Below are 27,822 nucleotides of genomic sequence, written 5' to 3'. Positions count from 1 at the left end.
AAACTTTGCAAAAATAAAATTGATGGGATACAAAGTACAACTTGTAAGGACCAACATGAAGACAACATACTAATCCTTTCCGTTTACCCTTGTTTTAACCTCTGGTAGAAAATTTTTAAAAATTCTCTGTTCTTCTCCGATTCTGATATGTATCTTCCATGACTTTTAAACTCTCATATTTCCCATATACTGCTTCTGTGGCTGCATTCTGAGTAACTTCATTTCTGTCTTACCATTCCCCAATTATTTTGCAGATATTTTGTAGAGGTATGCAGACCTCGCAACAGCTGGGAGCCCATCTGCTCTTTAACCCATCTGTGGTAGGCAGAATGGTGTACATCCCTCCCACCCCCCCCACTGCCCCCATAATGTTCATGTCCTACACCTGGAAACTCTGAATATGAAAAGCAGAATTAAGGTAGCAGATGGAATTTAGGGTGCTAATCAGCTAACGTTGAGCTGGGAAAATTATGGTGGATTATCCAGGTGAGCCTTACGTAGTCATAGGGGTCCATAAAAATGAAGTGGGAGACAGAAAAAGGAGAATCAGAGAGATGGTAACCAGAGAAGGATTTGGCCTGATGTTGCTGGCTTTGAAGATGGAGGAATAGGGTTCTGAGCCAAGGACCATGGTGGTTTCTAGAAGCTGTAAAGGCAACAAAATAGATTCTTCCATTGAGCCTTGAAAGGAACAGTCTTGCTGACACTTTGATTTTGGCACAATGAGACTCATTTCAGACTTCTGACCTCCAGAACTGTAAAAAAATTAATTTGTGTTGTTTTAAGCCACTAAATCTATGGTAACTTGTTACAGCAGCAATAGAAAACCAATACACCATCACTTAAGTTCTTACTGTTAACAATATATTTACTTTCTCAACATCATGGTTCTATTTCTAGTACTCTTGGTCATTTTTAAAACTTTTTTAACATTTATTTTTTTGAGAGACAGAGAGAGACAGAGCCTGAGCAGGGGCAGAGAGAGAAAGAGACACAGAATCTGAAGCAGGCTCCAGGCTCCAAGATGTCTGCACAGAGCCCAATTACAGGGCTTGAACCTATGAACTGTGAGATCATGACCTGAGCAGAAGTCAGATGCTCAACAGACTGAGCCGTCCAGGCGCCCCTCTAGTTTTCCAATAGTCTCCTGTTCTTTGCTAATTCCATCACTTGTTCTTTCTTTTCTTTCCTTCCTCCCTTCCTCCCTTCCTCTCTCTCTCTCCCTCCCTCCCTCTCTCTTTCTCTCTCCTTTCTCTCTCTCCTTCTCTCTCTCTCTCCCTCTCTTTCTCTCTTTCTCTCTTCCTTTGTTTTCTTTCTCTCCTTCCTTCCTTCCTTCCTTCCTTCCTTCCTTCCTTCCTTCCTTCCTTCCTTCCTTCCTTAGTGGTGGGTTGGGCAGAGGGAGAGAAAGAATCCCAAACAGGCTCCATGCCCAGCACAGAGCCCGATGTGGCTCTCCAGCCCACAACTGTGAGGTCATGACCTGGGTGGAAATCAGAAGTTGGGTGCTTAACTGACTGGGCCACCCAGGTGCCCCAAATGCCATCACTTTAAAAAATACATAGTTATTTTTTGTTTTGTTTTTCATTAAAATTTTTATTTTGAGATAATTACAAATTCACGTGCAGCTGGAAGAAATAATGCAGAGAGATCCATTTACCCTTAACCCAATTTCTCCCAACGGTAGTATATTCCAGAATTACAGTGCAAGATCACAACCAGGGCATTGGCACTGATATGGTCAAGATACAAAACATTTCCATCATTACAAAGATGCCTCATGTTGCATTAAATCACCATTAAATCACCTTTGCACCTTTGTGTGGGTCTGGTTCTGGGTTCTGTTCCATCTATGTGTTTATCCCTTTGCCAGTACCATATAGTCTTGAAATGATTCTTCTCATTTTATTCTTCTTTTTCAAAATTGCTTTACCTACTCTAGTTCCTTTGACTTTCTACATAATTTTTTTTGTTTAATTTTTAATTTTTTTATTTTAGACAGGGGGAGGGGCAGAGGGAGAGAGAATCTCAAGCAGACTCCATGCCCATCACAGAGCCCAACACAGGTCTGGATCACATGACCATGAGATCATGACCTGAGACAAAATCCAGAGTCAGACACTTAACTGACTGAGCCACCCAGGTGCGTCATAATAAATTTTGGAAAATAATCTGGCTGGGACTTTTATGGGAATTGTTTTAAACCTGTACCAGAGAGAATTGACATCTTTACTGTGTTGAGCCTTCCAATCCATGAACATGGTATGTCGCTCCATTTATTTAGATCCTTGATTTCTTTCATCAGTGTTTTTTCGTCTTCAGCATATGAGGCTTACATATGCTTTGTAAGATTTACACTTAAGTATGTCATTTTTAAAAAAAATCTATTGTATATGTCGCAGGTAAGAATGTAAAATGGTTCAGCCAATGTGGGAAATAGTTTGATGGTTCCTCAAAAGGTTAAACAGAATTACCATATGATCCAGCAATTCCACTCCAAGGAATAAACCCCCACAAAACTGAAAAAAAGATACTCAAGTTCTTGGAAAATAGTGGACTAAGTGAGATCCTAAGCTTACCTTGTCCCATGGGCACACCTAGATAACAGCCACGTCAGTGCATCCAATCCAGAAAATGACCTGAAGACTGAGAGAACAGACATTCCACAGTTAATTGTAGAGATGATACATCAAAAAAGATAGGAGGGGCAGAGACGGGCTTGAGAACCAAAGTCCCAAGGAAACTAACCATAAATAGGAGGGATACCACAAGCATGGAGAACGGAAAGAAGCAGACCCTACCTTAGGTACTCTAGATATGGGGGACCTGCACTTAGAAGATGAGTCCCCATAACATTTGGCTTTGAAAACCAGTGGTGCTTAACTTCATGAGTCTTTATAACCAGAGGAGCTTAACTCCAAGTACTTTAAAAATCAACAGGCTGGAGGGTGATAGGAAACAGTACTCACTCTTAAAGAGACAGCATAACAAGAAGCCCCAATGAGACACAGCATAGAGACAGCAATTTGAAAAGCACCTGGGGTGTGCCCGAAGGAGGTTGATTTACTCATCCCAGAAGGTGTGCTGGAGGGCCAGGGATCTTTAGACTTCTCTAAGAATCAAAGAGCTGGCAGAAACCATTTCTCTCCACCTTCCCTTCAGTCTAGATAGCCAGACACCAGCAGGAAATAGCACCAACACTCTCCATCTACCTTGTTCATACCACATGACCCACCCCTACATTCTCCTGCAGATCTGCCCCATCCAACCTTCCCCATTAGGTAGAAGTCTCTCCAAAGAAGCTCCTGCTACATCTCATCCTGAAAGCAGCCCCTGCAAGACCATTGTCACTCCAAAGTGACTCCTGCCCAGAGAGAAGGGAAGATAACAACACACACCAGGACACTCACAATCCCAGAAGCCCATCATTATAACTGGCAGTGTAGAGAGAGTGCCCCACTGATCAGTGCATCTGCAGCCCCTGCAGGCATCTGGCTTGATGTCTGGCCAACCCACCAACAAAAGCCTCTCATGGGATGAGGCAAGAAAAGCACCTTGCAGTTTGGTGCTACTGCAGCCCCAGAAAATGGGCTGAGGACAGGTATCTGGTCTGATCGCTGCCACCACCCCACTACAAGCCCATGACAGTCTCAGACTGACCCCTTAACAGCACAGTGATCAAACCTGGCCCACAACAGACAAAGGGACAACTGGACTGTAGGCAAACAAGGATCTGCCACAATGGTAGAGCACACAAAACTCACACAGGAGACACCCTGAAGTGCTTGGTTCTGGTGAGGAGGGGACATTGTGCTATAGGGTACTACAGGAACTCTTCTTCATAAGGTCACTCCTTTCAAGTTCAGGAGATGTAACTGAATTTCCTAATACATAAAAACAAACATGAGAGTTAGACAAAATGAAGAGACAGAGGAATATGTCCCAAAGGAAAGAAAAGGACAAAACCACAGCAAAAAAGCTAAATGAAATGGAGATAAGCAGTATGCCTGATTAAGGATTCAAAGTAATGGTCATAAAGATACTAGACTTGAGGAGCCTGGGTGGATCAGTTGGTTAAGCATCTGACTTTGTTTCAGGTCATGATCTCACGGTTCATGGGTTTGAGCCCCATGTTGGGCTCTTTGCTGACAGCTCAGAGCCTGGAGCCTGCTTCAGATTTTGTCTCCCTCTCTCTGCCCCTCCCCCCCCCACTCTGTCTCACTCTGTCTCTCAAAACTAAATAAATATATATATTTTTAATTTTTTTTAACGTTTATTTATTTTTGAGACAGAGAGAGAGCATGAACAGGGGAGGGGCAGAGAGAGAGGGAGACACAGAATCTGAAACAGGCTCCAGGCTCTGAGCTGTCAGCACAGAGCCCGACGTGGGGCTCAAACTCACGGACCGTGAGATCATGACCTGAGCTGAAGTCAGACGCTTAACCGACCAAGCCACCTAGGCGCCCCAATAAATATATTTTTTAAAAAAGATACTTATTGGACTTGAGAAAAGAGTGGAGGACCTCAGTGAGACCCTTTACAAAGAGATAAAAATATAAAAAAGAACCAACTGGAGATGAAGAACTCAATAACTGAAATTAAAAATATACAAGATGGAAACAATAGTAGAGTAGAAAAAGCAGAAGAATGGATCAGCAACCTGGAGGACAGAGTAATGGAAAACAATCAAGCTGTACAGCAAAAACAAAAAAGAATAATAAAAAAATGACAATAGGTTAGGGGGATTCAGAGACACCATCAAGTGTAATAACATTCACATTATAGGGGTCCCAGAAGGAGAAGAGAGAGAAAAGGGGGCAGAAATTTTATTTTTAAGAAATAATAGCTAAAAATTTCCCAACAAAATCAACCCAAGAAGGTCCATACCAAGACAGGTAATAATGAAAATGGCAAAAAGCAGTGATTAGGAGAAAAATTTTAAAGCAGGAAGAAAAAAGAAAACAGTTACATACAAGAGGAACCCCATAAGGCTATCAGCCAATTTTTCAGTAGAAATTTTGCAGGACAGAAGGGAGTGGCATGACATATTCAAAGTGCCTAGCATTGATAGCAAGCTTATCATTCAGAATAGAAGGAGAGATAAAGAGTTTCCCAGACAAATAAAAGTTAAAGGAATTCATCACCACTAAACCAATCTTACAAGAAACATTAAACAGAATTCTTTTATTTATTTTGAGAGAGAGAGTGAGAGCAGGGGAGGGGCAGAGAGAGAGAGGGAGATAGACCACAGAGCCTGAAGTGGGGCTCGAACTCACAAACCATGACATCATGATCTAAGCCAAAACCAAGAGTAGATGCTTAACTGCCTGAGCCACCCAGGCACCCCTAAATGGAATTTAAAAAAATTTTTTTTCTTAAGTAATCACTATACTCAACATGGGGCTCTAACTCACTACCCTGAGATCAAGAGTTGCACGCCACCAGGCACCCCTAAATGGATTCTTGGAGTGGAAAGAAAAGGCCATAATGAGGAATAAGAAAATTATGAAAGGAAAACATTTCACAGGAAACTACATACATAATAAAAGTAGTAGATCAATCACATATAAAACCACTACAGAGGTAAAAGGACAAAAACAGTAAAATCAATTATATCTATAAAAATTAGTCAAGCGATTCACAAAATAAAAGGATGTAAAGTGTGGTATCATACACATAAAATGGGTGAGGGGAGTAAAAATACAGTGCTTTTAGAATATGTTCAAATTTAAGTGACCATCAACTTAATATAGACTGCTATATACATAAGATGTTATATATGATCCTAATGATAACCACAAATCAAAGAAATAAAGAGAAAGAAATCCAAGCACATCACTAAAGAAAGCCATCAGACCACAAGTGAAGAGAGCAAGAGAAGAAAGGAACAGAGAAGAACTGCAAAAATGACCACAAGACAAGTAACAAAATGGCAACAAGTACATATCTATTAATAACTACTTTGAATATAAATGGACTAAATGCTCCAATCAAAAGACATAGGGTGATAAAATGGATAAAAAAGCAAGGCTTATCTATATCTTGCCTATAAGAGACTTGCTTCACACCTAAAAAGACATGCAGATTGAAAGTGAGGGGATGGAAAGGTGCCTGGGTGGCTCAGTCAGTTAAGCATCCAACTTCGGCTCAGGTCATCATCTCACGATTGGTGGGTTTGAGCCCCATGTCAAGCTCTGCACTGGCAGAGCCTGCTTGGGATTCTCTCTCCCTCTCTCTCTGCCCCTCCCTGCTCGATCTCAATCTCTCTCTCTCCCCCTCCCCCTCCCCCTCTCCCTCTCTACCCAAAATAAATAAATAAACATTTAGAAAAAAAAAAAAGAAAGTGAAGGAATGGCAAAATATTTACCATGCAGATGGAAGTGAAAAGAAAGCTGGGTTAGTAATGCTTACATTGGACAAAACAAAAACTGTAACAAGAGACAAAGAAGGAGTGATGAAGGGAACAATCCAACAAAAGAATATAACAATTGTAAATATTTATGCACTCAATATGAAAGCACCTAAATACATAAAGCAACATAAATATTAGCAGACATAAAGGAAGCAGACATAAAGGAAGAAATTGACAGTAATCCAATAATAGTTAGGGACTTTAACACCCCACTTACAGCAAGAGATAGGTCATCCAGATAGAGAATTAACAAGGAAACAGTGACTTTGAATGACATTTTGGACCACATGTACCTAACAGATACATTCAAACTTTCCATCCCAATACAGCAGAATACACATTCTTTTTAAGTGCACATGAAACATTCTTCAGAATAGATCACTTTTTAGGCCACAAAACAAATCTCAATAAATTTAAAAAGATTGAAATCATATCATGCATCTTTTCTGACCACAGTGATATTTAACTAGAAATCAATCACAAGAGGGGCACCTGAGTGGCTCATTTGGTTAAGCATCTGACTCTTGATCATAGCTCAGGTCTTGATCTCAGGATCATGAGCGAACTCTGTGTTAGGCTCCACAGTGCACATGGAGCCTACTTAAAAAAAAAAAAAAAAAAAAAAAGCAATCCAAGAAAAAATCTGGAAAGAACACAAATACATGAAGACTAAATAACATGCTACTAAACAGTGAATGGGTCAATCAAGAAATCAAAGAGGAAATCAAGTCATGGAGACAAATGAAAGTAAAACCACAATTGTCCAAAATCTTTGAGATGCAGCAAAAGCTAAGAGGGAAGATTATAGCAATACAGGTGTACCTCAAGAAGCAAGGAAAATCTCAAATAAACAACCTAACCATATACCTAAAGGAGCTAGAAGAATAAGAATAAACAAAGTCCAAGGCCATTAAAATGAAGTATATAATAAAGGTGAGAGCAGAAATAAATGAAATAAAGATTAAAAAAATAGAACAGACAAATGAAACCAGGAGCTGGTTGTTTGTTCGTTTTTAAGTAAGCTCTAGGCCCAATGTGGGATTTGAACACATGACCTTGAGATCAAGAGTCACATGCTCTACTGACTGAGCCAGCTAGGCATCCCAGGAACTGGTTCTTTAAAAGATCAACAGAATTGATAAACCTTTAGCCAGACTCATCAAAAAGAAAAAAGAGGACTCAAATAAATAAAATCACAAATAAAGGAGGAGAAATAACAACCAACACCACAGAATTATATTTATTATTTATAATATTCTCAATTACAAAGGATTATAAGAGAATATTATAAAAAATTATATGCCAATAAATTGGACAACCTAGAAGAAATGGATAAATTCCTAGAAACATATAACCTCCCAAAACTGATTCATGAGGAAATAGAAGATTTGAACAGATCAATTATTAGTATTGAAATTGAATCAGTAATAAAAAAAACTCCCAAAACACAAAAGTCCAGGACCAGGTGGCTTCTCAGTTGAATTCTACCAAATATTTGAAGAAGAGTTAATACCAATTATTCTCAAACTGTTCCAAAACATAGAGGAGGAAGAAAAGCTCCCATATTCATTTTATAAGGTCAGCATTACCCCCAATCACAAAACCACATAAAGATATTGCAAAAAAAGAAAACTACAGACCAATACCTCTAATGAACACAGGTGCAAAATCCTCAACAAAATATTAGCAAATGGAATCCAAGAATACATTTAAAAAATCATTTGCCATGATCAAGTAGGATTTCTTCCAGGGATGTAGGGCTAGCTTGATATTCACAAACTAATAGATGTGATACATCACATTAACAAGAGAAAGGATAAAAAAATTATGATCATCTCAGTAGATGCAGAAAAAGCATTTGGCACAGTAAAACATCCATTCGTGATGAAAACTCTCAACAAAGTAGGGTTAGAGGGAATGTATCTCCACCTAATAAAGGCCATATATGAAAATCCCACTGCTAACGTCACAAAGGTGAAAAACTGAGAATTTTTCTCTAACATCAGGAACAAGACAAGGATGTCCAGTCTCACCACTTTTATTAAGCTTAGAAATGGAAATCCAAGCCACAGCAATCAGACAAGAAAAAGAAATAAAAAGGTATCCAAATTCATGAGGAAGAAGTAAAACTTTCACTATCTACAAATGACATGATACCATATATACAGAAAACCCCAAAGACTCCACTAAAAAACTACTCAAATTAATAAATGGATTCAGCAAAGTTGCGGGACACAAAATATATGCAGACATTGGCTGCATTTCTATACCCTGATAATGAAGCAGCAGAAGTGAAATTAAGAAAGTATTCCCCATTACAAATGCACCAAAATGACAAGAAGAATAAACCTAACCAAAGAGGTGAAAGAACTATATTCTGAAAACTATAAAACATCAATGAAAGAAAGTGAAGATGACACTTCAACAAATGGTATTGGGAAAACTGGACAGCTACATGCAAAAGAATGAAACTGGGTGATTCTTTCATCATACACAAAAATAAAGTCAAATGGATTAAATACCTGAATGTGAGACCTGAAGCCATAAAAGTCCTAGAAGAGAGCACAGGTAGTAATCTCTTTGACATCAGCCATAACAACATTTTTTTAGATATGTCTCATGAGGCAAGGGAAATAAAAGCAAAAATAAACTATTGGGACTACATCAAAATAAAAAGTTTCTGCACAGTGAAGGAAACAATCAACAAAACTAAAAGGCAACCTATTGAATGGGAGAAGAAAGACATATCCAATAATGTGTTAGTATCCAAAATATATAAAGAACTGATACAACTCAACACCCCCCAAACTCAAATAATCCAATTTAAAAAATGGACGGAAGGTATGAACAGACATTTCTCCGAAGAAGACATACAGACACATGAAAAGATGCTCAACATCACTCATCATCAGGGAAATGCAAATCAAAACCACAATGAGATATTACCTCACACCTGTCAGAATGGCTAAAATCAACAACATCAGAAACAACAGGTGCTGGTGAGAATGTGGAGAAAAAGGAACCCTACTACACTGTTGGTGGGAATGCAAACTGGAGCAGCCATTGTGGAAAACAGTATGAAGATTCCTCAAAAAGTTAAAAATAGACCGACCCTATGATCCAGCAATCACACTACTGGGTAGGTACCCAAAGAATACAAAAACATTAATTCAAAGGGTTACATGCAAACCCTGTGTTTATTAAGCATTATTTATAATAGCCAAGATACGGAAGCAGCCCAAGTGTCCATCGATGGATGAATGGATAAAGAAGATGTGGCACATATATACAATGAATATTATTCAGCCATAAAAAGGAATGAAACTTTGCCATTTGCAACAACGTGGATGTTGTTAAGCGAAATAAATCAGAAAGACAAATACCATATGATTTCACTCGTATGTGAAATTTATGAAACAAAACAAATGAGCAAGAGGAAAAGAGAGAGAGAGCTAAACCAAGAAACAGACCCTTAACTATAGAGAACAAACTGATGGTTATTAGAGGGGAAGTTGGAGGAGGGGAGATGGATTAAATAGGTGATGGGGATTAAGAAGCACACGTGTGATGAGCACCAGGTGATGTATGACATGTTTGAATCATTATATTGTACACCTGAAACTAATATAACACTGTATATTAACTAACTGGAATTAAAATATAAGCTTCGGGGTGGCTGGGTGGTTCAGTCGGTTAAGTGTCTGACTTTGGCTCAGGTCATGATCTCATGATTCATGAGTTCAAGTCCTGTGATGCAGCATGGAGCCTGCTTCGGATTCTCTGTCTCCTTCTCTGTCTGTCCCTCCCCTGTTCATACATTCTCTCTGAAAAATAAATAAATACACATTAAAAAATAAACAAAAGCTAAAAAAAAAAAAAGAAAACAATCAAGGTCACGTGGGTGGCTCAGTCAGTTAAGCATCTGACTCTTGATTTTGGCTCAGGTCATGATCTCATGGTTTGTGAGATCAATCTCCACATCAGGCTCTGTGCTGATAGTATGGAGCCTGCTTGGGATTCTCTCTGCCCCTCCCTGCTCTCTCTTTCTCTCTCAAAATAAATAAACATTAAAAAGAAAAGAAAAGAAAACAATCCCATTTCCAATTGCACCCAAAGGAATGAAATACCATAGAAAAAACATAACCCAAGGAGGTGAAATATTGTACTCCAAAAACTATAAAACACTGATGAAAGAAATTGAAGATGACCCAAACAAATGGAAATATATTCCATGCTCATGGGCTGAAAGAATAAACATCATTAAAGTGTCCATCCTACCCAAAGCAATCTACAGACTTAATGCATTCCCTACCAAAGTGCCAACAGCATTTTTCACAGAAGTAGATAAATAATTCTAAAATTTGTATGGAACCACAAAAGATCATGAATAGCCAAAGCAATCTTGAAAAGGAGGAACAAAACTGAAGGTATCACGATCCCAGATTTCAAAATATACTACAAAGTTGTAGTAGTCAAAACAGTATGGTATGGCACAAAAATAGACACATGGATCCATGGAATAGAATAGAAAACCCAGAAATAAACCCACATTTCTATCATCAATTCCTCTCTAGAGTGCAAATACAATAGGAAAGATATTATCTTCAACAAATGGCATTGGGGAAACTGGACAGCTATATGCAAAACAATGAAACTGGACCACTTTCTTACACCATATGCAAAAATAAACTCAAAATGGATTAAAGACCTAGATGTGAGACCCAACACCATAAAATTCCTAGAAGATAACATAGGCAGTCATTCCTTCGTCACTGGCTATCGAAACATTTTTCTAAATATTTCTCCTCAGGCAAAGGAAACGAAAACAAAATTAAACTACTGGGACTAAACCAAAATAAAAAGCTTTTGCACAGTAAAAAAACAAGACAAAAAGCAACCTACTGAATGGTAGAAGATATTTGCAAATGATCTACCTAATAAGGAGTTAATTTTCAAAACGTATAAAGAACTGATACAACCCTGGGTCGCTCAGTCGGTTAAGCATCCAACTTTGGCTCAGGTCATGATCTCACAGTTCGTGAGTTAGAGCCCTGTGTTGGGCTCTGTGCTGACCTCTCAGAGCCTGGAGCCTGCTTCAGATTCTGTGTTTCCCTCTCTCTCTCTCTGCTCCTCTCCTACTTGCACTCTATCTCTCTCTCTCTCTCTCAAAAGTAAATAAATGTTAAAAATTTTATAAAAAATAAATGCAATCATCTATACATTAAAAAAAGAAAGAACTGATACAAGTCAACACTAAAGAAATAAATAATCTGATTAAAAAATAAGCAAAGGACATCAAGAGACATTATTCCAAAGAAGACAATGGCCAAGAGATACATCAAAAGATGCTCAACATCACTAATCATTAGGGAAATAGAAATCAAAACCACAATGAGATAAAACTTCACAACTGTCAGAATGGCTAGAATCACAAAGATGAGAAATAATAAGTGTTGGCGAGGATGTGGAGAAAAGGGAACCTTTGTGCACTGTTGGTGAGAACACAAATTGGTGCAGCCACTGTGGAAAACAGTATGGAGGTTCCTCAAAAAATTAACAACAGAATTATCATATGAAATAGTAATTCCACTACCTGGTATTTATGCAAAGGAAACAAAAATACTAATTCAAAAAGGTATATGCACCTTTAGCATTACTTACGATAGCCAAGATAGATACCAATATAATATATATATATATATATATATATATATATATATATATATACACATACATATATATACATATACATATATATATACATGTATATACATATACATATACATACATATGTATATATACATGTATATACATATACAATGGAATATTATTCTTCGGTTTTAGTACCAGGGTAATACTAGTTTCAGAAAATGAATTGGTAAGGGTTACTATAATGCCCTCTGTCTCTGATAATTTTCTTTGCTTCAAAATCTACTTTATCTGATATTAATATAGCCACTCATTCTTTCTTTTTATTAACGTTTGTAGCATATATATCTTTCCATCCCTTTACTTTCAAACTGCTTATATTGTTAGTGAAGTGAGTTTCTTGTAGACAGCATAAGGCTGGGTCATATTTTTAATCCACTCTGCCAATTTCTGTGTTTTAAATGGTGTATTGAGATTTATTGAATTTAATTATTGATATGTTAGGGTTTAAGTGTGCCATCTTATTTTTTTTTTCTATTTGGTTCTATTCTGTTTTGTTTTCATTTCTGTTTCCTCTTCTATGACTTTCTGTAGGTTGCTTGAACATTTTTTTTGAATTCCATTAAAAAAATTTTTTAATGTCTATTTATTTTGAGAGAGAGAGAGAGAGAGAGAGAGAGAGAGAGAGTACGTGTGTGTGTGTGTATGCTCACAAGCAGGGAAGGGTCAGAGAGGAGAGACAGAATCCCAAGCAGGCTCTGCGTCATCCGCACAGAGCTTGATGTGGGGCTTGAACTCCCAAACCATGAGATCATGACCTGAGCCAAGATCAAGTCAGACACTTAACCGTCTGTGCCACCGAGGGACCCCATTGAATTCCATTCTTGTTTATCTATAGTGGTTTTTTTTTTTTTTTTAAAGTTTATTTATTTTTTGAGACAGAGAGAGACAGAGCATGAACGGGGGAGGGGCAGAGAGAGAGGGAGACACAGAATCCGAAACAGGCTCCAGGCTCTGAGCCATTAGCCCAGAGCCCGAAGCGGGGCTGGAACTCACGGACTGTGAGATCGTGACCTGAGCTGAAGTCGGACCCTTAACCAACTGAGCCACCCAGGCGCCCCTATAGTGTTTTTAAGTGTATCGGTTTGTATAACTTGTTTTAGTCATTTCTCTAGCTATTACTACATACACACACACACACACACACACACACACACACACACACACACACACATAATTTTTCAGGTACTAGTGTCATTTTACCAGTTCAAATGAAGTATAGAAACCTTACTTCCCTTTACTTTCCTCCTATTTTAAATATTACTTCTACTTCTACATATATTTAGAACATTATAATTTTTGCTTCAACCACTATTTCAGAAACTCAAGAGAAGTCTATTGTTTTTACTCATATTTTCGCTTACCATGTTACTTTTTCCCTTTCTGATGTTTCAGTTCCTTTTTAAAATGTCTTCCTTTCTGCTTAGAAAACTTTCTTCAGCTATTGTTTTAGGGTAGGTCTGCTAGCAACAAATGTTTCTAGTTTTCCTTCATCTGAGAATGTCTTAATTTTCTCTTAATAACTCTCACAAGCTATTTTCACTGGATTCTGATTTGACAGTTTTCTTTCAGCACTTGCAAAATGTGCTACTTCCTTTTGGCTTTCACGGTTTCTGATGAGAAATCTGGTGTCATTTGAATGGTTTCTTCTGCCGGTGAGGTGTCCTCTCTCATTCGCTGCCCTCAAGAATTTTTGTAGTTAGTTTTTACAAGTTTGACTATAAAGTGTCTGGTGTGGATTTCTTTGGGCTTGTTGGGGTTCATTCAGTTCCTCCTTCACCTCCTTCTAATGTTAACTACTGCTTACTAAGCAACGGCTGTATATCAGACATTGTGCTGGACATTTTATGTACACTCTTGCTAATTCCACCCACAAACTTGGGAGTTAGGTGTGTTAGATTAAACCACATGAAACTGTCTTGGCTTCACTCAGCTTCTCGAATCTATAGGTTTATGTCTTTCGCCAAATTTAGTACATTTAAGATGTTATTTCTGTGAGTACTTTTTTAGCCTCCCCTTTCTCCTGTCCTTTTTTTTTTTCTCCTCTCCTTCTGAGAGTCCCATGACATGAATGTTAAATCATCTATTATAGCCCCATAGGTCCTTGAGGCTGTTAATTTTTTTCTCGGTTAGATAGTACAGTTTCTATTGTTCTCTCTTCCAGTTCACTGCTTCTTTCCTCTAACATAATTGTTTTGACATCTACCAATGATCTTTTCTCAGTTTAAGATCTTCCTGGCTCTTGGAATTGATTTTCAATTAAAACCTGGACATTCTGGAAATTATAAGGCTCTGCATCTTATTAGGATCTACTTTAGTTAGTTTAACCTGAAACCACTCCAGTAGAAGGCAAGGGTCATTGCCTTGATATTGCTAAATGGAGGCTGAAGTTCAGGTTCCCACTTAGCTACTGTTGTCACCCAAGGGTGTATCTTGTTACTGCTGAGTGCAAGTGGAAGTTCCAACTCCCCAGTAAGCCTCCACTGGTCCTTCCCCAGCTCCTAGGAGTGGGAATGTCTTATTACTGCCCACTACATGGCCCTCACTAATATAACAGGGAAGGGTGGCGTTTTTACCACTGGGTGGTGATGAAAGTCCTGACCTACCACTTGGCCTCTGACACCACCCCAGCAGAGAGGGAGGCACCTTGTTACTGCCAGATGCGCAGTTGGAAGTCCAGGATCCCTGCATGGTCTCTACTAACACTATGGTGAGTGGGGGAAGAGGGAAGGCCTGTTATGGCTGGGTAGCTTCCTACTCAGCCTTTTCTGGCACCACCCTGGTAGTTGTGGTAGGGGACAATGTTAGGGTGCCCCATTACAGCCTGGTGAGGGTGTTAAGTCTAGGCTCCCCTCCTGACTTTTCCTGGCATGTGTAGAGATGGGGGGGGACCCACAATTTTTCTTTGTGGTATTTGGCTGGAGAGCATTTTTATTCTCTGAAAGTTTCATTTTGCTAGATTGTCTATTTCCTATTCCTTTGACTACAGAGTAGGTTTTCCTTGTTTTGCTTGTCTGAACTCATTGGTACTTTGATTGCTGGCTTCTTCAGCTACAAGCCTGAGACAACCCAGTACCATGTTGTCTTGGGTCCTGACGTCCCTGGCTAGTCTTCCTCTCCCTCTTTTAGAGTCTTATTTATTAGTTGTACTTAACTAAAGGAGTAAGAAAGAGTAGGTCTACTCCATCTTTTCAGAAATCAGTCTATATACTTACACTGTTTTTGATCAGTATCTCAAAACCTTAGGGATCTAGATGATTTTTCTGTTCTCACTTATATCATTTTCCTTATCTTAAAATTTTTTAGGTGGAGATTCTGAGGACCTAAATTAGAATTGCCTTCTTCAGAGAGAATTTGCATTTGCCTCTGCTGGAAGCCACTAATCTTACTAATTTAGGGATTTTAGTTGTCTTGAAGCATCCTAGTTTCATACAGAATTCTCAGGTTGTTTTCCTGTCCTGCAGCAGGATTGCTCAAGGGTTAGTAGTCAAATTCCAGGGCTATAATTGGCATTTGTATGCAAAGATGTCAGGTACAGTGCTAGAAAACAGTTTATCTTCTTTCTTTTTGTGGGAAAGGGATTGGTATGCCTTGAAGATTTTCCTTATTTTCTTGCAAGCCCAGAAATGCTTTTCAAAAACTGTTAATAGTTTATCCAGGAGTTGGTTGTATTGTAGATGGAGGGCCAAAATCACTGATAGAAATGCAAATCCCTTGTTTATGACATTTGGTAGTACTTCTTTGAAAATGACTGGCAAAGCAATATTCCTCATGATTATCAGATTTTTGTCAAAAGGCCAGACATGAAGGTTTTATTGAGTTTCAAATTCCTTAATGAAAATTGTCATTTTAGGTGGGTGAAATAGATTACTAGAATAATCTATTTTTACATCAAAACTGAGCCTTGCTCACTATATTACCATAACTGAGTTCCAGGTACTGACAAACTTGGTCTTCCTGAGAGGAGTTAAGAACTGGAGAAAACTAGAATATTGGAGGGTGTACTTGAAAACAGTGAGGTGTCACAGCTATAAAACATGATCTAACCTGAAGTCTATGGTTCAGTTCCACTACAGCAGCTGTAGCTGAAAAGTTATTTTTCCTAAGAGAACAAACCAAATCTTTATTTTATGTTCCTGCACCTAGCTCACTTCATTCCAATAACCTGTTTCAAAAGTCCAGCTCGCTGCATTCCAGAGATCTGATTTTTTAATAACCAGTGCTGTTTTATTCATGACTCTTCTTTCCTCCATTTGTTCAGTAAATAAATTTAAGAAGCCAAGAGTCAAATTGGAGCTTCCATAAAACGTGTTCCCTCATCATCTTGACTCTTCTACTTTAAAATACTGTTCCAAGGATGGCTCTGTATAAACTTAATTCTTTAATAAGAACATTAGTGATTTCTAATACTTATTATGCGTCAGCCTCTGTTCGAAGCTCATTACATATATTTACTTCTCAAAACAATCCTAAGACATAGGTGTTTCACCTGCCCTCACTCTATAGATGAGGAAACTGAGGCACAAAGTAAGAAAACCCAGTCTCCCAGCTAGAACGTGGTGGAACTGATAACTGATCCTAGGCTGTGTGGTTCTAGAGTCTATGCAATAATCCTCTAGTATGGACTGTGTAGAGCCAACGCCAGACCCAGTATGTGTGATGATATGAGTCTCTTAAAGTGAAATCTAGTACTTTAGTAGGGAAAAGAGGTTCAACCACAAATACATTTATTTCTCTAAGAACAGTATGCCACTTTTAAATTAAAAAAAAAAAAAATTATCATCAGCTGTCTCAGAAGTTTGCTCGCTCTTTATTAAGCTGATAAAAAAAATCCCAGAGCAGAGCAATTCACCAGCACGATCATTAAATTGCAAATCTCTCCTTTGTCACAGAGCAAGGATACACTCAAATGCAGAAAATAACTTTGTTCATAGGAGTACCTGCATCCATTTGTCATGCATTCCAGTGCCTCCTGGCCCCCTTTTCAATCATCTAATTCCTAACCTAGTTTCTTTTTATAGTCTGAAAACAAGGAATCACCTTAGTAAGATATCCTTTCAGAGCACTGTTGAACACAGAGATACCTCAGATTCCTGTTCTAAACGTTAAAAATATATTAGCACATACAGAAAATATCTGTAGATCTATTCTGTTATGTTCTAGTGAGTTTTTGTTTCTCCCTTTTTGATAATGTCTTCAATTTCTTCTGAGACTTCTCCTTTGTAGTCATTTGGTTCTATTGCATGTAACTTCTTTTGATACTCCAGTGGCAAACCATTTTCTTTTGCACCTAGGCAAATGACCTAGAAATGGTTAAACAAACAAACAAAAAACCTTTTAGTTAGGAACATAATTTAATATACCACAGCTTCATGTGCTGTATCAAGTGTGAAATATTAGCTTTCAGATAACTCTAGAATAAATAATTACAGGACAAAATACAGACACAGAGTCATTCCCCTCAAAGTAAGCATGAATGTGCTGGGAGTTTTCAAAGTCACATGACACATCCTCATTGAATTTCAATTTTACTCAGTAACATGATTTAAAATGTTTTTAAAAGCTGAAGTATAATTAACATACAATGTTGTATTAGTTTCAGATACACAATATAATGATTCAACAGTTCTTTACATTACTTGGTGTTCATCATGATAAGTGTGCTCTTAATTCCCTTCACCTATTTCACCCATCACCTCATCCACCTCCATTCTGGCAAGCACCAGTTTGTTCTCTGTGTTTAAGAGTCTGGGTATTTTTTGTTTGTTCTTTTGTTTTATTTCACAAATTCCACATATGAATGAAATCATGTGGTATTTGTCTTTCTGTCTGACTTATTTCACTTAGCATTATACCTTCTAGGTCCATCCATGCTGTTACAAATAGCAAGATCTTTTTTGCGGCCGAGTAATACTCCATTGTATATATATTGTGTACACGTACACACACACACACACACACACACACACACACACACACACACACACGTCTCATCTTATTTATCCATATTATTGACTATTGATGGACACCTGGGTAGCATCCATAATTTGGCTATTGTAAATAAATGCTGTGATAAACATAGGGGTGCATATATCTTTTCAAATTAATGTTTTCATTTTCTTTGGGTAAAAACCCAGTAGTGGAATTCCTGGATCATATGATAGTTCTATTTAATTTTTTGAGGAACCTCCACACTGGTTTCCACAGTGGCTGCACCAATTTGCATTCCTACAAGCAGTGCATCAGGGTTTCTTTTTCTCCACACCCTCACTAACATTTGTTATTTCTTATGTTTTTGATTCTAGTCATTCCAACGAATTTAAAATATTTTTATATTAAGACAAAAAATTATTGTACGAAGTTGGCATGATCTATTAAGAAAAAACACGATTCTTCAAAAAAAGTTATAGTTTGGGGCGCCTGGGTGGCTCAGTTGGTTGAATGTCTGACTTCAGCTCAGGTCATGATCCCATGGTTTGTGAGTTTGAGCCCCACATCGGGCTCTGTGCAGACAGCCTGGAGCCTGGAACCTGCTTTGGATTCTGTGTCTCCCTCTCTCTCTGCCCCTCCCCTGCTCGTGCTCTGTTTTTCTCTCTCTCTCTCTCAAAAATAAACATTAAAAAAATTTTTTTTTTACATTTATGGCTTATAGGGAACAGTTTTAGTTTAATCCTGGAGCCTACTCTACCTCTAAATTACACATGAGGGAATAAATAGCAACTATGTTCAGTTGTACTTCCCAGATCCATACCAGGCTAATTCTAGACAATTCCAGATTAGGCCCAGGAACTGGGTCATCCACTCCAGGTGCTATGTCCTGATTAGGCCTTCCAATAGTACCTAAGTTTGGGTTTCTAAAAAGGGATTGTGGGGTTTCTATCCCACATTCTTTTTCTATGCTTGTGGGAGTGGTTTCTCTGATTTTGAAAGACAGTGTAACTTTTTTCCCTCCATCCAGGGATGGAAACATTTCAGTAGTAGGAAATATATTTTTTTCTCCATAAAAATAAATCTTGGTGCTATGAAATACTGGTTTGTGGAAGAAAAAAATGATTACAAAAGCCTATGTATAGAATAAATCTACCAAAAATTTACATATATGTGTTATTTTCTACTTTAGGAAAGAAAATACATGTCTAGAATTATGGCTCATGTATATTTCTAAAAGTTTTTTGTTTTATTTATTTATTTTTTTTTAACGTTCTTATTTATTTTTGAGACAGAGAGAAACAGAGCATGAACGGGGGAGGGTCAGAGAGAGAGGGAGACACAGAATCTGAAACAGGCTCCAGGCTCTGAGCAGTCAGCACAGAGCCCGACGCGGGGCTCGAACTCACGGACCGCGAGATCGTGACCTGAGCCGAAGTCGGCCGCTTAACCGACTGAGCCACCCAGGCGCCCCCTAAAAGTTTTTTAAAATAAATACATGTTAGGAACATGGTTCTATCGTTACAAATAAATCTGAACACTTTCGATTTGCATTTGCATGTTAGGTAAATATCATATTTGCATTAAAAACATTTTGATTAAAATGAAGTGTTCATGTAGAATTTAACATACACCAAGTCTTATTAAAACAAGATATTTTTTAGCTTAGCTCAGTGAAAATTAAAGAGCAATCGCCAAAAGTCTTTGTAAGTAGCTTACCTTTTTATACTGGGGAGATGGGGGAGCACTCTCATAATTTTTCATCTGATAACTTCGACAAGTTATTTCTTTTCCTTCTTGAGTATAAACATTAACTTCTATTGGGACATATGTTCCACTTTTAACTCCTTCTTGCCTGAAACCAGAACAGCCAAATTTTAACATACATGACTTAGCCAAGTTAGCTTACTGAATTAAAAATTTAACTGTATATGGATATATGTCCTCCCTATGTTTTTGGGGATATAGTAGAACATATTATAAAATTACCACATCAAAAGTAAACTTAGCATTCCAAGTAGAAAGCCTCAGCCTTACTATTACTTGGTATACTTCTAACAGATCTCTATATTTATTCTATTGGAAAACATGCTTGAATGTAGTTATTTCAATCTTTGTACCCCTAAACATTGTTCTCTAGGCTACTAAGCAAGAGAATATCCACCCAGAGAAAAGTAGAGAATGGTTCACTCTCATTCACCAGTGACATAAAGTATGAAGCATGTCAGATAATCTGTTCTTATCAAGTCCTACTCTATTCTGCCAGCTTTCTTTGTATACATGCTCTACCATACAACTCTTGAGTCCTAGTTATAAAAAGTATCAAAGCATTTCTGATATGTTATCAGTTTTTATAAATTATTATTACTTTTTTACTGATTCAACTGCTATCTTAAAGAATTGTTTTTTAAAAACTGACTCTAATAAAAATTGAACTGCTTTGAAACCAATTAAGAAAATGCAATAATTACAAACATCTTTGTGACTTTTCACAATACGAAACTGCAAAGAGATTTTTTTATAAAAGATAAAAAGAACAAAAATAAGGGCTTCCATTTTTTGCAGAAGAGATTATAAACATCCTCCCCAAATCTTAATCAGAACGTGTGACCTCTGGGTGCCTGGATGGCTCAGTTGGTTAAGTGTTCAACTCTTGTTGATCTCAGCTCAGGTCTTGATCTCAGGGTTGTGAGTTCAAGCCCCCCATTGGGCTCTATGCTGGGCATGAACCCTACTTAAAAAGAAAAGAGTAGGGGCGCCTGGGTGGCTCAGTCGGTTAAGTGTCTGACTTCGGCTCAGGTCATGATCTCACGGTCTGTGGGTTTGAGCCCTGCATCCGACTCTGCTGACAGCTCAGAGCCTGGAGCCTGTTTCAGATTCTGTGTCTCCCTCTCTCTCTGACCCTCCCCTGTTCATGCTCTCTGTCTCAAAAATAAATACACGTTAAAAAAAAAAAAAAGAGTGACCCTTCTAGGCCTTTTTTTTTTTTTTTTTTAATGTAAGCTCTATGCCCAACATGGGGCTTTAACTCACAATACTGAGATCAAGAATTGCACACTCTATGGGCCGAGCCAGCCAGGCACCCCTAGCTTTTCTTTTTAGGAAATGCATAATATACCTTTATATTAACCCTAAAGTATAAAGAATATAGTATATGGTTTGAAAAACCAATACACATATACACATCTTTGCATATGATCCACTTTCTGAATTAGTTATTATTTAACATAATTAGAAGCCACCTACTCATCCAGAGAACTTAAATTGCTTTTGTTCATTTTCCATACTACTCCCCATACTTCATCGCCAGGACTTTGAAAAATGGTGGCTATACCTCCATGCCAAGTTTCACTTGTTTTGCCTTGGGAATTGCCAAAGTCAAGCTTAAAATCCTACAAAGGAAACCAAAAAGACAGGATCAATATCCACTGGAACCAAAATTTCCCTCCTCAAAATAAAAAAAAAATTTACCTTGAAATCCATGCAATTAAAACATAAACTTTGAGTTCCTTCTCTGCGTAAGAAACTGTAAAAAATACAAAGATAAACAAGGACCCAGATCTCGACTTTATTTTTTCATATTCTTCTTTAAAAATGAAACATACTCTAAATATATTAGATGTATACATATCTTATCATAAACAGGTTTGAAGGTTTAAAAAAAAAACATAATCCCAATGCCTTAACACAACTATTTTCATTTTTGAAAATTACTTCCCAGTCTACCTACATACTCATAGATTTTAATTTAGAGGCAACCATAGTACACATAATTGTTGAAGATGAGTAGCTGTGCAGGGGTTATAACCTTTTCTCTACTTTTATGTATGTAGAGAGTATCCTAACAGCATATATCACTACGTCCTCAAGGAGCTGGCATTTTGAGGGTGATTTGGATACTTATTCATCTAACATTCATGAATTGTACTATTATAATAATCATAAGAGCAGCTAGCACTAGAACTTTACTAGGTTATATACACTGTGCTATGAGCTTTACATGGACTCTCATTTTTATCCTGCCAACAACTTTATTTTACTAATTCAACAGCAAAAAAAAAAAAACCCAAAAAAAAACCCCTGTAGTTTATAAAGATCCAGTAACTTGTCCAAGATCTCACAACTAATAAGTAATGGAGCCAGGTTGCTAGTTTTGCTTATTCCCTGTTAGGGATGGGTAATCAGAGGAGATAATCCTGAGGAAGATTAAAAACCCTTCCTTGGTTGTTTGGTGTAGGAAAATTTCTTTCCATCTTTCCAGAGCTTAGTTTCCTTAATAATAAAATTAAAAAGGTTGGACTCGATATTAAATCTAAGGTTAATAATTAATCTTTATCACCTTATTTTCTTAAAAATGTCAGACATTCAGGAAAAAGGCTGCTTTGAGTGACCAGTACCTTTAGTTGGTATACTGGATGTTCTAGAACCAAGTAGCCCTGGCAGGACATCAGGAGAGCTGTTAACAAGTTACAACCACACTAGGTACTGGCTGTGTATTACTAAATCCAAGTTCCACTTTTCTGCTGCTTTTGACATAGTTAACCACCCTGTCTTGATCAGCCTCTTCCTGACTTTCAAACTGTTTCCTGCTCTCAATTCCCTTTGCTAATTCCTCCTCCATACAAGGTCTTTAAATGTGAGAGTTTCTAGGGCTCAGTTTAGGCCCCTTTCTCTGTTCATCAGCAATTTGCTCAAGATGATCTATCCCCTCCAATGACTTCAAATACCATCCAGTATTCCAATTCTCTTTTATTTTTTTTTTAATTTTTTTTAACGTTTATTTATTTTTGAGACAGAGAGAGACAGAGCATGAACAGGGGAGGGGCAGAGAGAGAGGGAGACACAGAATCTGAAACAGGCTCCAGGCTCCGAGCTGTCAGCACAGAGCCCGCCATGGGGCTTGAACTCACGGACTGCGAGATCATGACCTGAGCCCAAGTCGACGCTTAACCGACCAAGCCACCCAGGCACCCCTCGCTTTCCAATTCTCTTTTAATCCAGCCCAGATCTCTCTTCTAAACTTCAAGAGTGCTTAGAACAGGGCCTCCCAGACAGTGAATACTTAATGATCACTAATATTTTTCTGCTCATTTGGATGTATAACCAGCATCTCAAACTCAGTATGTTCAAACTGAGCTTAACTTTCCCGCCAAAACTGATTGTCCTCTTTTTACAAGCATCACCATCATCCACGCTATTGCCGCAAAAACCTTGGTTGCCTCCTCCTCCCTTCACAATCAGTCACCAAGGCTTAACACTGTTATCTCCTAAATATCTCCCAAACCCATCTACCCTCGACTGCTACCACTCCAGTTCGAGGTGCCATGATCTTTTTTTTTTTTTTCAACGTTTATTTATTTTTGGGACAGAGAGAGACAGAGCATGAACGGGGGAGGGTCAGAGAGAGGAAGACACAGAATCGGAAACAGGCTCCAGGCTCCGAGCCATCAGCCCAGAGCCTGACGCGGGGCTCGAACTCACGGACCGCGAGATCGTGACCTGGCTGAAGTCGGACGCTTAACCGACTGCGCCACCCAGGCGCCCCTCGAGGTGCCATGATCTTTAGCATGAATTGCTTCAGAATCTTTCTAATTGGGCTTCCCACGTTCACTGTTGTCTCCCTCTTCCAATCCATTTCCCACTGCAACCAGAAGGGGCTTTCAAAGTTGTGAATCTGATCTCTCATTTGCTGAAATTCTGCAATAGGGCTTTTCATTGCTCTCAAGATAAAAACCAAAGTCTTCTGTGGTCCTATAACATGCGGCCCTTTTCCTACCTCTCTAGTCATCATTCTTTATCCTCCTCACACACTGAACTCCAGCCATAGTAGCTGGATGATCTAGCTTCTTCTTTCCTGAGGACATTTGTACATGCTGTCTCTTCTATTTTCTTTGCCTCCCCCTGCCCAATCATTCAGGTCTCAGCTTAAAAGTCGTATTTTCAGGAAGAGCTTTACTGAGCTCTTAGGTCGGGACTCAAAGTCATACATACACTTCCATAGCACCTAGTACATCCACCCTCCCCCACCCTTTTTTTAAAGCCTTCATTTTTTTCTTTTTTTTTTTAAAGATCGGTTTTAGGGGCGCCTGGGTGGCTCAGTCGGTTAAGCGTCCGACTTTGGCTCAGGTCATGATCTCGCGGTTCGTGAGTTCAAGCCCCGCGTCGGGCTCTGTGCTGATGGCTCAGAGCCCGGAGCCTGTTTCAGATTCTGTGTCTCCCTCTCTCTGACCCTCCCCCGTTCATGCTCTGTCTCTGTCTCAAAAATAAATAAACGTTAAAAAAAAAAAAAGATCGGTTTTAGGAAGGTAAAACTGAGAGGAAGGTACAACATGTCTCCTTTTTAAACTCACCATATCTGTAAATGAAAAATCATTTGCTTGATAGCTCTTCCATTGGTCCCAACTATAAGCATCTGAACTTCTTTTCCACATTTCGGCAATTCCCTGCCTTCTGAGTCTGGGAGATGGGTAGAAAGTTCTATAGCCCACCTCCCATTTTTGAAGCTTCAAATGCCAACAGTTGGTTCTCCCAGCTTTGCTGGTAGTCAGGGCATGGGCACTAGCCAAGAGTTAGCCGGTCAGGACACCCATATGGGGCTTTGAATCAGAAGCTGGTGCTAGTGCCCAAGGACAGCAGAAACTACACCCTGGCGGTGGTGGCCACATTTAGGTTTCAGGAACTGCAGGGGTGTAGTGGCGGCAGCCCAGGCAAGGTCCAGAGCAGGTGGTGTCAGTGATGCACATTGCAGAGTCCATGTTTACCAAGGTTAGCAGTGCTGCACCAGCGCCCTCCTGGGCTGGTACTGTCTGTGATACTGTGTTATGGTGGCTGTGGTTTCCTTTATGCCTGCCTCTGTGTGTGTGTGTGTGTGTGTGTGTGTGTGTGTGTGTGTGTTTCTAAGTAGGCTCCACAACCCAAAGTGGGGCTTGAACTCACCACCCTGGGATCAAGAGTTGCATGCTCCACCTACCAGCCAGGCACCCCTATGCCTGCTTGTTTTCTCAGCTCTGTAGTTCCTACCTTCCTGGTCATTCATGAGCCCTCCAACAGCCTTTCAACACATTCTTTTTTCTGCTTAAATCAGCCACTTTCTGTTGTTTGCAAATAAGAACCCGACAACAACAGCAGAGACCATGCCTAATTCAACAATGTCAAAAGGTTTTGCACAATTTTCCTTCTTTCATTTTTCTTTTCTTTCTTTTTTGCGTGTTACCTCCTATAGACCTAGAGGTCCTCGAAGTAGCCAACTTTACTCAATCACCTTTGTATCTGCAGGGAAGAACATCTACCAAATGAAGGAATGGACTGTAGTGAAGAGCAATGATTTTTACCAAGGTGGGTTACGGTTCATCCAGACACTGGACTTAGCTGAGCTCAGCCCTCACTACGGATCAGACTCCCTGCCAGCTTTCAGGACCTCTCCAATCAGGAGCAAAAGGCGGGTGAATGGAGTTTTACAACAACAGGTGACAAGTCCTGCAGCGAAGGTGTGGGAGGGAACAGAAAGGAACCGATTCTCTGCCCTGGGGTCGGAGAAGGCGTCTCAGGCACCAAGCGAATGGATCCTGTGAGCGTGCCCATTCAGCGGGTGGGCACGAGAGGGGTGGCCGGACCTGGGCAGAACGAGCAGCCTAGGGAAAGTTAGGAGGGGACTCTAGGAGACCCAGACGGGCTTGCTCAGGAGGGCAGAACCCAGACGGCGAAGAGAGCCCCGACGTACTCTCATCAGCGAGAGGTGGATTCCCGGCCCTGAGGAAGCGACTTCTGGAAATCCTGCTCCCTCGTCCGAGGGGTGGGCACGACGCTGCAAGGGCCGCGGGCAGCACTGACCTGCAGGCGGGCCACGCAGCAGAACACGGCTGACGGGTTTCGGAGGTGGATCCGCTCGGTCAGCAGATTGCTACCGTAGGCGAAGTACAGAAAACTCTCCCCCTCCTGGCCCCGGAGGTCCTCACAGCCCGAATTCGCCATGCTCCACCCAGACACCTGCACCGCAGCGGTGTCGGCGGCAAGACCGTGAGAAGAGGACTGCGAGCGTCCCAACTTCAGTGGCAAACCGGCCGGCGACTCTAGGGTTAGGGGAAACGCGGGAAGCGTGGGCGCGGCGAGTCGGATGCGACCGCCCTTGCGATTGGCTGCCGGTCACAAATGTTGAGTCACCCCATCTGATTGGCCAAGCCCATCACCTCCTCTCAATTCTCCAGTAAGGATTCTGAAACACTCAGACCTGAGGCGACCGGGAGCCGACTCCTCATTGGACATGATCCTCTTGTTGTCCCGCCCCGGTGTTCAAGCCTCCCTCTGATTGGTGACTGGGCCGGCACTGCGCGAAGGTGGGTCAGGTCTGGAGGGTTCGGTTTAGGGGGCCGCTCGGCGAGCGTCCCAGCCTTGTTTTTTCAGCTTCAGGTGGCGCAAGCGTGCTTCCCTGGCTGTGGGTGCATTTTAGGTAGCTCTGGGCACCCCTGAAGCGAAACAGCTGCCCTGGCCGCGCCCCCGACGGTTCACTCACCTGGAAGCTCACTCCCGTACCGCCCTCCCGGTTTGGAGCAGTCGGTCACTACGGGTCTCTTCCCCCCGACAGGCTGGTTCCGGCTTCCCCAGCCCTGATCATCTGCGTGGAGAAGCCCCTCCGAATGTCTGGGATTCCCTTCCCCGACGGAAGCAGCGAGCCGGGTTCAAATCCCGATGATGCCATTTACTGGCCACGTACGCTTGGGTAGCTCTCATCTGTTTCCTCCTTTTAAAATAGAGATTTTAATATAAATTATGATCACAGTAACATAACTTATGATCCCCTATCTCACAGGGTTGGTTTAAGTACTTAAAGAATAGTTTTGTTAATGTGATTAGGAGCAAAAACTCCAGTGTAAAATAAGATATAAAAGCCTAAGAACAATGAAATAAAACCTTGTATCCTTAAACTTTGAAATGAAAGTATTAATCAGGGGAATGGCTGGCTATCCTTGGTACCCAGATTTTGATTTCTAAATACCACTCTCCACCAAAAGGTATGAGGGATCGTCGGAGAAATTGTTTATGCCAGGTCAAAAGCTAGGAATGAGTAGGAGCGGTTGGAACATCTTGTGACAGAAAGTCTGGAAGTATCCAAGAAAAATGAGGTCCTTTCAGAAGGACATGGAAGCCAGCTTGAAGGAATGCCCACTGGCCAAAAGTAGAACAATTTGAGTACCAAAAATAATGACTGCAATTGATTGAAAATGTCAGACAGAAAAGTCCCACCAAAAGAGTAAACCAAATATAAAAAGCAATTTTTAAAAACCTAATTTGCCATGGTGACTATTACAGCAACTCTTTACTCTGAAAAGTGGTAATTTAAGAAAATTTAAACATTTATCCTGCCCTTCTACTTGCGGCTGTATTTCAGGGGTAACCAAATAGTCTCAGTTAATGAGGAAGCAGTTCTCTTTACAAAAGTGTGCCAGCTAAATAATGCAAAATGAATGATACAATGAGAAAATCACCATTTTGTAGCCCCTAATGAAATAATTGATTTATGCCAGGATCATCAATGAAACCATTTGGTGAAAGGGTGATGGGGAACAGAATACTCGCATAGGGCCAAATTATCCCCCAAGGATTACTCGCTGTAGTCAGAAGGAAAACATAATGACAATGAAGAAATCTGTTCCCTCCCACCGTAACCTAGATCAAACTTATAATCATGAAAAATGTACCAACCTGACATTACGTCTCTCCTGATGTGATAGAATGGGAGGCTCCAGTATGGTCTATGAAGTATTGTTTCCCAAACTCTT

At 39.8% G+C, this 27,822-nt stretch overlaps 2 protein-coding genes and 1 long non-coding RNA gene across 3 annotated transcripts in view; 1 reads left to right on the top strand and 2 right to left on the bottom strand.

Annotated features, from left to right (window-relative positions):
- Positions 1-14,602, bottom strand: part of NOD1 (nucleotide binding oligomerization domain containing 1) — a 93,715-nt gene extending 79,113 nt beyond the window's left edge. Inside the window, exons 1-2 of the mRNA XM_086693355.1 lie at positions 13,483-14,602; positions 2,577-3,881 (exon numbers count right to left, since the gene is read on the bottom strand). The gene's annotated coding sequence lies outside the window, so the exon portion shown is untranslated. The remainder of the gene's footprint in view (positions 1-2,576; positions 3,882-13,482) is intronic.
- Positions 14,603-14,618: 16 nt separating this feature from the next.
- Positions 14,619-26,967, top strand: LOC147583147 (uncharacterized). Its single transcript, XR_015245868.1, has 3 exons — positions 14,619-14,828; positions 25,322-26,354; positions 26,628-26,967. It is a non-coding gene; the product is annotated as an uncharacterized LOC147583147 (long non-coding RNA).
- GGCT (gamma-glutamylcyclotransferase) lies at positions 16,915-26,017 on the bottom strand. The gene is made up of 4 exons (XM_025929685.2): positions 25,877-26,017; positions 21,293-21,438; positions 19,766-19,901; positions 16,915-17,421 (listed from the first exon to the last, which is right to left on the bottom strand). Exons 1-4 carry the CDS (start codon positions 26,015-26,017, stop codon positions 17,278-17,280), a joined length of 567 nt encoding a protein of 188 aa, XP_025785470.1. The 3' UTR covers positions 16,915-17,277.
- Positions 26,968-27,822: the final 855 nt, after the last annotated feature.

This window comes from Puma concolor, chromosome A2 (genome assembly GCF_028749965.1).
Source record: "Puma concolor isolate L17-30 chromosome A2, mPumCon1.1.hap2, whole genome shotgun sequence".
In the NCBI taxonomy this organism is placed as follows: domain Eukaryota; kingdom Metazoa; phylum Chordata; class Mammalia; order Carnivora; family Felidae; genus Puma; species Puma concolor.
The sequence above is the reverse complement of the archived record's forward strand: the minus strand, read 5'-3'. Positions and strand labels throughout refer to the sequence as shown.